General features: G+C 47.3%; 1 protein-coding gene across 2 annotated transcripts; it reads right to left on the bottom strand.

Moving 5' to 3' along the window:
* Nucleotides 1-3,978: 3,978 nt before the first annotated feature.
* On the bottom strand, nt 3,979-12,220 carry rp9 (RP9 pre-mRNA splicing factor). Of its 2 annotated transcripts, XR_002257685.2 has the most exons (4): nt 11,921-12,220; nt 11,618-11,645; nt 11,333-11,459; nt 3,979-4,541 (listed from the first exon to the last, which is right to left on the bottom strand). XR_002257685.2 is itself a non-coding variant. In XM_031795142.1 (2 exons), the coding sequence occupies exons 1-2, from the start codon at nt 12,085-12,087 to the stop codon at nt 4,379-4,381; spliced, it is 330 nt and encodes a 109-aa protein (XP_031651002.1). In that variant the 5' UTR covers nt 12,088-12,220; the 3' UTR covers nt 3,979-4,378. The 2 variants fall into 2 exon arrangements, 1 of the variants encoding a protein (XP_031651002.1); XM_031795142.1 differs by lacking the exons at nt 11,333-11,459; nt 11,618-11,645.
* Between the last annotated feature and the right edge of the window lie 1,510 nt (nt 12,221-13,730).

Genomic DNA, 13,730 nt, shown 5'->3' with positions numbered 1-13,730 from the left:
TTTGCACGACACCAACATCAACTTTGCTGACGACACCACGTTGTAGGCCTGATAGCCAACAACGACAAGTCAGCCTATAGGGAGGAGGTAAGAACTGGCATTGTGGTGCCAAGACAACCTCTCCCTCAATGTCAGCAAAACAAAGGAGTTGTTGTTGACTTCAGGAAACAGAGGTAACACACCCGATCCACATCAACAGGACTGCAGTAGAAAGCGTCAGACATTTTCAGTTCCTCTGCGCTCACATCACCAAGGACTTGACATGGATCACCTCCACCATTCTTGTCAAGAGGGTGCAACAGTGTCTCTACTTCCTAAGGTAGCTGAAGAAATCCGGCATGACACTCGGGGTCCTCTCCAAATACGATCACTACACAATCGAGAGCGTCCTGACCGTTTGCATCACGGCCTGGTACGGGAATCGCTCCATCCACGACCGCAGGCCCTGCAGCGGGTGGTGAAGATGGCCCAGTATATCACTGGGACTGTGCTCCCACCCATCCAGGACATCCACTCGAAACGGTGCCTGAGGAAGGTCCACAGCATCGAGGACCCCACACACCCCAGCCACGAGCTGTTCTCTCCCTTACGGGAAAACAGTATCAGAGTATGAGGTCTGAATCCAACAGCCTCAGAGACAGTTTCTATCTACAAGCCATCAGACTGCTGAACACTAGAACTGGACTGACTCTCCACACCTTAGTATACCTGCACTCACATACACACCCACTCACATCACTACTGCTACCAGACTCGTATTATTATAGCTAAATACGGCACAATTTAAATACTTGCCCGCCCAATTCCCCATCCCCAAAACACATTGGACTATAAATCGTAACTTCCAGTATTTTGCTAATACTAAAATGTTTATTTTATTCTCCTGAGACATTTACTTTCTGTTCGTATTCTCATCTTGTATTTCTTATTGTTGTTGCATTGTCGAGAAGGAACCTACAAGTGAGTATTCCGTTGGATGGTGTACACCATGTGGGTCCTGTACATACAACTAATAAAATCATCTGGAAATGAACAGGAAACGACAGGCGATGTGCTGTGGTGGTCAGAGGTGATAGAAGGACGGCCACTCACTAGGCGTCCATGTTGGTCAGTCTTGACCTTGTTCCTATCAATGAAACAAATAAAATGCATGCAGTTGAAAAATATTGGAAGAGGTACGGAAAAGACAAACACAAAGTGAATAATGACAAAATGAAGGAATGTTTTACTTGCATCTTCAAGGTTCATGTGAGGAGTCAACATAAAATAAACACCCTGAAATACATTCTCTCCCTTCGTCCAGTCGGGTTCAAATGAAATATGTCAATTCCAATCTCAATTTATTCCAAATACTTCTAGGATCGTAGTAAACATTCAAACATCCAGCAGCCTCTTATAAAAGATGAATAAAGGAAAACATTTTGCTGCAATTTTCCCCACTGTTTTCATCATACAGGCCTACAATCAAACTATTTCATACCTGCAATTTGACCAGGAACTTGATGAAAACAGTCACGATCTCTACCAACATGCTGTTTGTGGAACATGTTTAGACTGAGATGTAACTCCTACCTCTGCCCATTGATATGGTACTGGTACTCCCTGTATATGGTACTGGTACTCCCTGTATATGGTACTGGTATGGTACTCCCTGTATATGGTACTGGTACTCCCTGTATATGGTTCTGGTACTCCCTGTATATGGTTCTGGTACTCCCTGTATATGGTACTGGTACTCCCTGTATATGGTACTGGTACTCCCTGTATATGGTACTGGTACTCCCTGTATATGGTACTGGTACTCCCTGTATATGGTACTGGTACTCCCTGTATATGGTACTCCCTGTATATGGTACTGGTACTCCCTGTATATGGTACTGGTACTCCCTGTATATGGTACTGGTACTCCCTGTATATGGTTCTGGTACTCCCTGTATATGGTACTGGTACTCCCTGTATATGGTTCTGGTATGGTACTCCCTGTATATGGTACTGGTACTCCCTGTATATGGTACTGGTACTCCCTGTATATGGTACTGGTACTCCCTGTATATGGTACTGGTACTCCCTGTATATGGTACTGGTACTCCCTGTATATGGTACTGGTACTCCCCTGTATATGGTTCTGGTACTCCCTGTATATGGTACTCCCTGTATATGGTTCTGGTACTCCCTGTATATGGTACTGGTACTCCCTGTATATGGTACTGGTACTCCCTGTATATGGTTCTGGTACTCCCTGTATATGGTACTGGTACTCCCTGTATATGGTTCTGGTACTCCCTGTATATGGTTCTGGTACTCCCTGTATATGGTACTGGTACTCCCTGTATATGGTTCTGGTATGGTACTCCCTGTATATGGTACTGGTACTCCCTGTATATGGTACTGGTACTCCCTGTATATGGTACTCCCTGTATATGGTACTCCCTGTATATGGTACTGGTACTCCCTGTATATGGTTCTGGTACTCCCTGTATATGGTTCTGGTACTCCCTGTATATGGTACTGGTACTCCCTGTATATGGTACTGGTACTCCCTGTATATGGTTCTGATACTCCCTGTATATGGTTCTGGTACTCCCTGTATATGGTACTGGTACTCCCTGTATATGGTACTGGTACTCCCTGTATATGGTACTGGTACTCCCTGTATATGGTACTGGTACTCCCTGTATATGGTACTGGTACTCCCTGTATATGGTACTCCCTGTATATGGTACTCCCTGTATATGGTACTGGTACTCCCTGTATATGGTACTGGTACTCCCTGTATATGGTTCTGGTACTCCCTGTATATGGTTCTGGTACTCCCTGTATATGGTACTGGTACTCCCTGTATATGGTTCTGGTATGGTACTCCCTGTATATGGTACTGGTACTCCCTGTATATGGTACTGGTACTCCCTGTATATGGTACTGGTACTCCCTGTATATGGTACTGGTACTCCCTATATATGGTACTTGGTACTCCCTGTATATGGTACTCCCTGTATATGGTACTGGTACTCCCTGTATATGGTACTGGTACTCCCTGTATATGGTACTGGTACTCCCTGTATATGGTACTGGTACTCCCTGTATATGGTTCTGGTACTCCCTGTATATGGTTCTGGTACTCCCTGTATATGGTACTGGTACTCCCTGTATATGGTACTGGTACTCCCTGTATATGGTACTGGTACTCCCTGTATATGGTACTCCCTGTATATGGTACTGGTACTCCCTGTATATGGGTACTGGTACTCCTGTAATGTACTGGTACTCCCTGTATATGGTACTCCCTGTATATGGTACTGGTACTCCTGTGTATGGTACTGGTTACTCCCTGTATATGGTACTGGTACTCCTGTATATGTTCTGGTACTCCCTGTATATGTACTGGTACTCCCTGTATATGGTACTGGTTACTCCCTGTATATGGTACTCCCTGTATATGGTACTGGTACTCCCTGTATATGTTACTGGTACTCCCTGTATATGGTACTGGTACTCCCTGTATATGGTACTGGTACTCCCTGTATATGGTACTGGTACTCCCTGTATATGGTACTGGTACTCCCTGTATATGGTACTCCTGTATATTGGACTGGTACTCCCTGTATATGGTACTCCCTGTATATGGTACTGGTACTCCCTGTATATGGTACTGGTACTCCCTGTATATGGTACTCCCTGTATATGGTACTGGTACTCCCTGTATTATGGTACTCCCTGTATTGGACTCCCTGATATGGTACTCCCTGTATATGGTACTGGTACTCCCTGTATATGGTACTCCCTGTATATGGTACTGGTACTCCCTGTATATGGTACTGGTACTCCCTGTATATGGTACTGGTACTCCCTGTATATGGTACTGGTACTCCCTGTATATGGTACTGGTACTCCCTGTATAATAGCTTCATTGTTGTGTGTTTGATTTCTCATGTTTTGAGCTTGTTACTTAATTCTGTTGAGAAAGCTTGTCAGGAAGCATTTCACTGGAAGTTCTACACCCATTTTATTCAGCGCATGTGACAAATAACATGTCATTACCAATGCTGGTAGAGTTCCTCTCCTGAGGGGTCCTACATTCACAATCACTACTGCACGTCCATAGGATCCTATTCGGTATGATCTAATGGAGTCGAGGACTAATGAACTCCTTAACCATATGAGGGATGGGACAAGTCATGCATTATTTAAAGGTGGAGGGAAGGAAGGCAGAGGGGAAGGCTGAACCAGAGGGTCATCTAGTGTGCACTTCATAGTGCACCATTGAAGCGACACTGAGCCATTGGGTAAGAACCACCGTAGCCGCTCACTGACTGACAGACACTGCAGTGTAGTGTCGTCACCTCTCCCTGCAAGAACAATCCAGGTAGGTTCCAACAGCTCAGTCAGACTCAGAACAGTCACTGGTTTTGGAGAACTTGTGGTGTTTCTTTTTCTTATTTTCTTTCTGTTTCTTGTGTTTCCTCTTCTTGCTCTCACTGGTGGAGGAGGAGCTGTCAGAGGAAGAGGTAGCATCCTGCAGGAGCTGCTGCAGCTGCTGGATCCTGGAGAGAGTTAGGTGGGAGTAGGGGTAGGAGAGAGAGAGAGTGGGGTTGGAGAGAGAGAGAGAGAGTGGGGTTGGAGAGAGAGAGTGGGGGGTGGGGGTTGGAGTGAGAGAGAGAGAGAGAGAGTGGGGTTGGAGAGAGAAAGTGGGGGGTGGGGGTTGTAGAGAGAGAGAGAGAGAGAGAGAGTGGGGTTGGAGAGAGAGAGTGGGGGGTGGGGGTTGTAGAGAGAGAGTGGGGGTGGAGAGAGAGTGGGGTTGGAGAGAGAGAGTGGGGGGTGGGGGGTAGAGAGAGAGAGTGGGGGTGGAGAGAGAGTGGGGTTGGAGGGAGAGAGTGGGGGGTGGGGGTTGAGAGAGAGTGGGGTTGGAGAGAGAGAGTGGGGGGTGGGGGTTGGAGAGAGAGAGAGAGAGTGAGGGTTGGAGAGAGAGTGGGGTTGGAGAGAGAGAGTGGGGGGTGGAGAGAGAGAGAGAGTGAGTGGGGGTGGGGTTGGAAAGAGAGTGGGGTTGGAGAGAGAGAGTGGGGGGTGGGGGTTGGAGAGAGAGAGAGTGGGGGTTGGAGAGGGAGAGGGGGTAGAAGAGAGGGAAGAGAGTCAGATGGGTTAGAACCATTCGAGCAGAGGGGCAAGGTGTGAAACTGACACACAGTATCTTCTGAAAGGTGAAACATTTTCATCAGACACACAAACGTCATGTCCTCCTAATATCTGACTATTCCCTCCAGAATCAGAAGATTCTCAGATTTCCACTCATTCACTCAGAAGTGTCCCTGGTTGTGAATCAAGTAAATTATCAGCGATTGTCAGCTGACAGCTGGTGAGTACTGAGTATGTGTCATATGGGGATTAGGATGGGCTGAAAGGTGTTTCAGCTGGTGCTAAAGTGGGTCATCGAGAGAGAGACCGAGACAGAGCAAGAGAGAAACAGAGAGAACAAGACAGAGAGCGAGACGGAGAGAGCGATATAGAGAGAGCGAGAGCGATATAGAGAGAGCGAGACGGAGAGCGAGACGGAGAGAGCGAGAGGGAGACCGAGAGGGAGCAGAGAGAGCGAGACGGAGAGTGAGACCGAGAGGGAAACAGAGAGAGCGAGAGGGAGACAGAGAGAGCGAGAGGGAGACAGAGAGAGCGAGAGGGAGACGGAGAGCGAGACGGAAAGTAAGACGGAGAGGGAGACGGAGAGGGAGAGCGAGAGGGAAAGCGAGAGGGAGACCGAGGGAGCGAGAGGGAGACAGAGAGAGCGAGATGGAGACGGAGAGAGCCAGGGGCAGAGAGTGAGAGAGAGACGGAGAGAGCGAGACGGAGAGCGAGACAGAGAGCGAGACAAAGAGAGCGAGACAGAGATAGATCTTGTTTCAGGCAGCCAGCAGAGTAGCCAGCAATAAAATATGAATATATCAAGAAACCCAATGATCAAACAACTCAGAGACAGAGGCCTCCCTGTTCTTTGATTAGCCCAAAACTTTACATTTCCATTGATTCGGTATGCTCAGAGAGAAACAAGAGCGCTTGTGCAAGTTGCAAGACACTGAAAACAACCCAAACTTCCAACACGGCTGTTCCCAAGCTTCATTAATAATTCATCTGTGGAGCTGGAGGAGCATTGTTCTCGTCCACGTTGACATCATCCACCCAGAGGACAGTGAAGTAATCATTAGGACTGTTCAAGGCAAGGACTGTGAGGCAGAGCGGAGTCTACCACTGTCACATTTCACTCCGTCTCTCACACCATCATAACATTCATTTGATCAGCTCATAAGATCCTGTAGAACACACTCGGCCTCTCTCCTATCATACATCGCATGTTGCACTTTCATCAGTTCAGATGGCACTTTAAAACTTCTCCGTAGACACCCAAGTTCACTTTCACCATTTTTAAACATACTTTTATTCACCCGTTTGATTAAGTGCTCTGACAGCTATCAGGATGTGATCGATTTAATCGAATTCAATTAGGGCGTTGACTTCAGTGTGTCCTCCGATGACCAGGGGTGTGTCCTCAGATGACCAGGGGGTGTGTCCTCCGATGACCAGGGGATGTGTCCTCCGATGACCAGGGGGGTGTCCTCAGATGACCAGGGGGGTGTCCTCAGATGACCAGGGATGTGTCCTCAGATGACCAGGGATGTGTCCTCAGAAGACCATGGGGGTGTCCTCAGATGACATGGGGTGTGTCCTCAGATGACCAGGGGTGTGTCCTCAGATGACCAGGGGGGGTGTCCTCCGATGACCAGGGTGTGTGTCCTCCGATGACCAGGGTGTGTATCCTCAGATGACCAGGGGGGGTGTCCTCCGATGACCAGAGGTGTGTCCTTTGATGACAGCCTTTTATTTCACATTAGTTGGTTGTTATTCTTCTTCTGTGCTCAAAGGCTCTCAATTAATAATAAACTATTCTGATTGAAACAGTTGGAAAATGAGACATCTATCTAAACAGAATGTTGATAATAAAACCAGAATGTTGTTTCTTTTTCATTCTGTTTGTTTTCTCTGATCATGTCGTACATTGGGTCTTCGTGTGCCTACAAGAAAGAGATGGTTTAGGTACTTATTTACTAAATGTACAGGATAACACACTCCAATGATAACAAGCATGGCGAGATAAAACGCCATTCAGCTACTGCTCTTAGGCAACATTATTTCCCCCCATTCAATGCTCTCCTCTGCCACATCAGCATTTTAAAATCCGGTTGTTGTATCACAATGGAATGTATGAAAATAAGATACGCTTGCACTTATGTTAATCATTGCAGTGGCATCGTAGCAAGTAGGGCTACAGAACAACTGCACTGTGTGAATCTGCTGAGTCCAGAAGCATCCAGCTGCAGAGGATAGAGATGCTGGTTGCATCCCAAATGCCACCCGTTTCCCAATGTAGTGCACTACTTTTGACCAAATCCCTATGGGCCCTGGTCAAAAGTAGTGCACAAATGGGGAAACGGGTGTGATTTGGGACGCACCCTTACTGTATCCAGTTGCATCAAGCAAGCATGCTCATGGTCCAAGGCAGTCAGGCACCTAGACCTCCCCGCCAGGTTATGGTTGGGACCAGGTTATGGTAGGGGCCAGGTTATGGTAGGGACCAGGTTATGGTTGGGACCAGGTTATGGTTGGGACCAGGAGCAGACCTCCCCGCCAGGTTATGGTAGGGACCAGGTTATGGTAGGGACCAGGTTATGGTAGGGACCAGGAGCAGACCTCCCCGCCAGGTTATGGTTGGGACCAGGTTATGGTTGGGACCAGGTTATGGTTGGGACCAGGAGCAGACCTCCCCGCCAGGTTATGGTTGGAACCAGGTTATGGTAGGGACCAGGTTATGATAGGGACCAGGTTATGGTAGGGACCAGGTTATGGTTGGGACCAGGAGCAGACGTCCCCACGAGGTTATGGTTGGGACCAGGAGCAGACGTTCCCACAAGGTTATGGTTGGGACCAGGAGCAGACGTTCCCACGAGGTTATGGTTGGGACCAGGAGCAGACGTCCCCACGAGGTTATGGTTGGGACCAGGAGCAGACGTCCCCACGAGGTTATGGTTGGGACCAGGAGCAGACGTTCCCACGAGGTTATGGTTGGGACCAGGAGCAGACGTTCCCACAAGGTTATGGTTGGGACCAGGAGCAGACGTTCCCACAAGGTTATGGTTGGGACCAGGAGCAGACGTTCCCACGAGGTTATGGTTGGGACCAGGAGCAGACGTCCCCACGAGGTTATGGTTGGGACCAGGAGCAGACGTTCCCACAAGGTTATGGTTGAGACAGGACCAATCCTAGTCCTAGGGACACATTTTTTGGTTTGAGACAACACATTATATTCAACTAGTCAAAAGGCTTGATGATTAGTTTAAATAATCTCTTGTGGGCAGATTAGGTAAACATAAATGGTTTGCTTCTTTGATTATTTGAACAAACCACGATTTCGTAGGTGTGTAGCATTGTTCACGTTTCGGAAGGGTAGGGGACAATTCAGCCCACAGGAAGGGTAGGGGACAATTCAGCCCACATGAAGGGTAGGGAACAATTCAGCCCACAGGAATGGCAGGGGACAATTCAGCCCACAGGAAGGGTAGGGGACAATTCAGCCCACAGGAAGGGTAGGGGACAATTCAGCCCACAGGAAGGGTAGGGGACAATTCAGCCCACAGGAATGGTAGGGGACAATTCAGCCCACAGGAAGGGTAGGGGACAATTCAGCCCACAGGAATGGTAGGGGACAATTCAGCCCACAGGAAGGGTAGGGGACAATTCAGCCCACATGAAGGGTAGGGAACAATTCAGCCCACAGGAATGGTAGGGGACAATTCAGCCCACAGGAAGGGTAGGGGACAATTCAGCCCACAGGAAGGGTAGGGGACAATTCAGCCCACATGAAGGGTAGGGAACAATTCAGCCCACATGAAGGGTAGGGAACAATTCAGCCCACAGGAATGGCAGGGGACAATTCAGCCCACAGGAAGTGCAGGGGACAGTTCAGCCCACAGGAAGTGCAGGGGACAATTCAGCCCACAGGAAGTGCAGGGGACAGTTCAGCCCACAGGAATGGCAGGGGACAATTCAGCCCACAGGAAGTGCAGGGGACAATTCAGCCCACAGGAAGGGTAGGGGACAATTCAGCCCACAGGAAGGGTAGGGGACAATTTAGCCCATAGGAATGGTGGGGGGACAATTCAGCCCACAGGAAGGGCAGGGGACAATTCAGCCCACAGGAAGGGTAGGGGACAATTCAGCCCACAGGAATGGTAGGGGACATTTCAGCCCACAGGAATGGTAGGGGACAATTCGACCCACAGGAAGGGTAGGGGACAATTCAGCCTACAGGAATGGTAGAGGACAATTCGGCCCATAGGAATGGTAGGGGACAATTCGGCCCATAGGAATGGTAGGGGACAATACGGCCCATAGGAATGGTAGGGGACAATTCGGCCCATAGACTTGCCAGTAACTTGCAAAGAGAGAGGGTGGAGCTCCTCGTTCTAGCATCTCTTAACACGTATGGACCCAGAACTTCAAAGAGCAGCTGACCAATTACACAAGATTGGACCAATTACACAAGTGTCCATAACGCTGCATCTCCAGCCTGCACAAGGGAGAAGTGTCATGTTGGTACCACAAGCACACTCCCTCCTGCTCTCTAAGAAATCACCAAAACAAGCTAGTGTTGGAACGTGGAATAGATTCCTATACACCTGTTCATCACTTAGCCTACATCTGAATGCAATTCAAAACCAAAAGGAATAAATAGTCAAACATTTTCTAAAAGTATTATGTGGAACAGGTAAGACTGTAATTCCACAGGAATGTAGACTAACCTAGTACGCTTTACGAAGAAGAACACGGGGGGGGGGCAGCCTTCATTCTTTGAGGGACAAGCAGAACAGATGTGAATCTCTGCTACACCGACGAGACCCTGAGCTCATTCAAAAGGGATGGGTCTATCAAGCTAAGCCTAGACTGTGTCCCAAATGCCACTACTTCCCTTTATAGTGCAATTATTTTGACCAGAGCCCTATGAGTGTACCATGTACCCTGATCAACAGTAATGCACTAGATAGCGAATAGGGTGCCATTTGAGACGAACCCATAGCCACTCTCCTGTCTCTCTCAGTGGGGTTGGATTTAAGTGACATTATTGAGAGGATAAGGACCAGGACTATCCAGTGGTGAAGACAACTCTCTTTGTCTTTCTGCTATATTTCAATAGAGCGCCGTACATGATCACATAAGCATGGATGGACCTCTGCCCACTTCAAGCTGTACATGTTCTAGATCTGTGATAGTGACCCACTTATAAAGGAGTGTCTATTTAATCCCAGTCAGTCGCAGAAGCACTATGTTTTTTAAGGTTATTTCACATCAGTGTGCTGTAGTTGAAGGAGGACGAAGAGAGGAAGCCACTTTAGACTATTGAAATGCACCCTAAAATGTAGTTATCACAGGACGTTGGTGACACTTTAATTGAGGAGGACCGGCTCGTGGTAATAACTGGAGTGGATTAAGTGGAAAGGTATGAAATATATCAAACACATGGTTTCCAGCCTTTACCACGAGCCCGTCCTCCCCAATTAAGGTGTCACCAACCTCCTGTGTTACCTACATTTTAGGGTGCATCTCAATTGTCTAAAGTGGCTTCCTCTCCTCGTCCTCCTTCATCCACAGCACACTGATGGTTTCCATGATGCCATTCAATTTGCTCTGTTCCGGACATTATTGTGAGCCATCCTCCCCTGGTAGGTATTCATCTCAAATGGCACCCTTTTCACTATATAATGCAGAGGAAGGCCCAAAACATTGTGAAAGACTTCAGTCTATAGACTGTTCTCTCTGCTACTGCACGGTACCGGAGAAGTCTAGGTCCAAAAGGCTCCATAAGAGCTTCTACCCCCCAAGCCATAAGACTGCTGAACAACTAATCAAATGGCAATCCGGACTATTTACACTGACCCCCCTTTGTTTTTACACTGCTGCTACTCTCTGTTTATTATCTATGCATAGTCACTTTACTCCTACCTACATGTACAAATGACCTTGACTAACCTGTACCCCTGCACCTTGACTCGGTACCGGTACCCCCTGTATATAGCCTTGTTATTTAATTGTTACTTATTATTTTATTTTTAGCTTTTGTTTATTTAGTAAATATGTTCTTAACTCTTTCTTGAACTACATTGTTGGTTAAGGGCTTGTAAATAAGCATTTCACAGTAAGGTCGACACCGGATGTAGTCATGCATGTGACAAATATCATGTGATGACTTTTTAGCAGGCACCAGGGTGCCACATAATAACTGTGTGTTTCTACTCACACTGCATCACTTTCACCCCCTTCCCCTGAGGCATCCACAGCCCCTTGGTGGGGGCCTGAACCAGGAAGTCTCTAGCATCCTCATTTCCTGGATCAGCAGGAATACAGTCCTCTGGTTTGTAGTCTTCCTAAAAAAACAGCCCCTGTGTTTCAATTAGAAGCAAGATGAAACATATTCCAGTTTCCATAGCAATCCCTTCACTGATAGCTAGCTAGCTACAGCTCGTCTATCACAGTAATGATTTACCTGGCAGTGAGCAGTCATAATGACCTGCCCTTACTATACCTTAATGAATCCAGGAGGTTTTTCATAACTGCATAGAGGGGAAAAGAAAACAATGGTGGTGAGAATAAATATGATAATATACTTTTTGTTTAGGTAGGTAAACCTTTGCCCCTTAAGTCAGGGGCAAAGCACCTTGTCGAGCCATGCTACAGAACCGATCTAGTTAAATTGTCTTTGCTGAAAGCTACAGTAATATAACAATGATAGGAAGTTTCTTGGTAAATCACAAGGCCGATCAACTACACTGTTATGTTTTATTCTTCCACAAGTTCGTTACCACCGAAGCATGTGTGGTTTACTTACGTCTTCACTTTTGCACTTCTTGGTTCAGTTTTTGTCGCTTGTTTCTTGAGTTTTTCCACATCTTGTTTTGGTTCATTGTGCCTTTTGCGGTACCCTCTGTCCTCCGAGTATAGCGATCTCTTTCGACTAGACATTGCAACGACATTGGATAACTGTGTTAATAACATAACCCTTTAATTTCAGTTTGATATGATTTCTCGAACACCAATACATTCGGGACAAGCGTAGTTATTTTCTGCTTCTGATTGCGCATGCCATCGCAGCGCCGTCTACATCTCAGAGAGAGTCGAGCATGCCTGGTCCAAATTGAGGCTGTTTTCAACCTGATTTTAATATCTATGCCGGGTTTGCGCAGGTGTTTATTTGCGTATTATCATATACAGCCAGGACTATACTTTGAATAAAAAGGTGAGGTCTGTAGTGGTTTATAAAGTATTCGTACTGTACCCTTCTTTTGAGTTGTATTGCAGTTACCCGAGAGTATTTCCAGCTACCAACTGTAGAATCAACTCTATAATATGCTTATAAACAGTCTGTATGTAGAGGTATTGAAGGGGCAGCCCGGGATAGATACATCTCTTTTTGGACTCTTAAATGAATGATATTCTTCAAGAATCAATGACTATATATACACTGCTCAAACAGATAAAGGGAACACTAAAATAACACATCTTAGATCTGAATGAATGAAATATTCTTATTAAACACTTTTTTCTTTACATAGTTGAATGTGCTGACAACAAAATCACACAAAAATTATCAATGGAAATCAAATTTATCAACCCATTGAGGTCTGGATTTGGAGTCACACTCAAAAGGAAAGTGGGAAAACCACACTACAGGCTGATCCAACTTTGATGTAATGTCCTTAAAACAAGTCAAAATGAGGCTCAGTAGTGTGTGTGGCCTCCACGTGCCTGTATGACCTCCCTACAACGCCTGGACATGCTCCTGATGAGGTGGCAGATGGTCTCCTGAGGGATCTCCTCCCAGACCTGGACTAAAGCATCCGCCAACTCCTGGACAGTCTGTGGTGGATGGAGCGAGACATGATGTCCCAGATGTGCTCAATTGGATTCAGGTCTGGGGAACGGGCAGGCCAGTCCATAGCATCAATGCCTTCCTCTTGCAGGAACTGCTGACACACTCCAGCCACATGAGGTCGAGCATTGTCTTGCATTAGGAGGAACCCAGGGCCAACCGCACCAGCATATGGTCTCACAAGGGGTCTGAAGATCTCATCACGGTACCTAATGGCAGTCAGACTACCTCTGGCGAGCAGATGGAGGAAAGAAATGCCACCCCACACCATGACTGACCCACCGCCAAACCGGTCATGCTGGAGGATGTTGCAGGCAGCAGAACGTTCTCCACGGCGTCTCCAGACTCTGTCACATCTGTCACGTGCTCAGTGTGAACCTGCTTTCATCTGTGAAGAGCACAGGGCACCAGTGGCGAATTTGCCAATCTTGGTGTTCTCTGGCAAATGCCAAATGTCCTGCACGGTGTTGGGCTGTAAGCACAACCCTCACCTGTGGACGTCGGGCCCTCATGCCACCCTCATGGAGTCTGTTTCTGACCATTTGAGCAGACACATGCACATTTGTGGCCTGCTGGAGGTCATTTTGCAGGGCTCTGTGCTCCTCCTGCACTACCTTGCACAAAGGCGGAGGTAGCGGTCTTGCTGCTGGGTTGTTGCCCTCCTACGGCCTCCTCCACCTCTCCTGATGTACTGGCCTGTCTCCTGGTAGTGCCTCCATGCTCTGGACACTACGCTGACAGACATAGCAAACCTTCTTGCCACAGCTCG

The sequence above is a fragment of the Oncorhynchus kisutch genome, linkage group LG17 (assembly GCF_002021735.2).
Source record: "Oncorhynchus kisutch isolate 150728-3 linkage group LG17, Okis_V2, whole genome shotgun sequence".
NCBI lineage: Eukaryota > Metazoa > Chordata > Actinopteri > Salmoniformes > Salmonidae > Oncorhynchus > Oncorhynchus kisutch.
This window is presented reverse-complemented; position numbering and strand designations above follow the sequence as displayed.

Excerpts from the sequence above, each read along its gene's own strand:
- rp9 (XM_031795142.1), bottom strand. The coding sequence starts at position 12,087 with ATGTTATTAACACAGTTATCCAATGTCGTTGCAATGTCTAGTCGAAAG. Across the intron at positions 4,542-11,920 it reads AGAAGTGCAAAAGTGAAGAC|GATCCAGCAGCTGCAGCAGC; the intron begins GTAAGTAAACCA and ends AACTCTCTCCAG.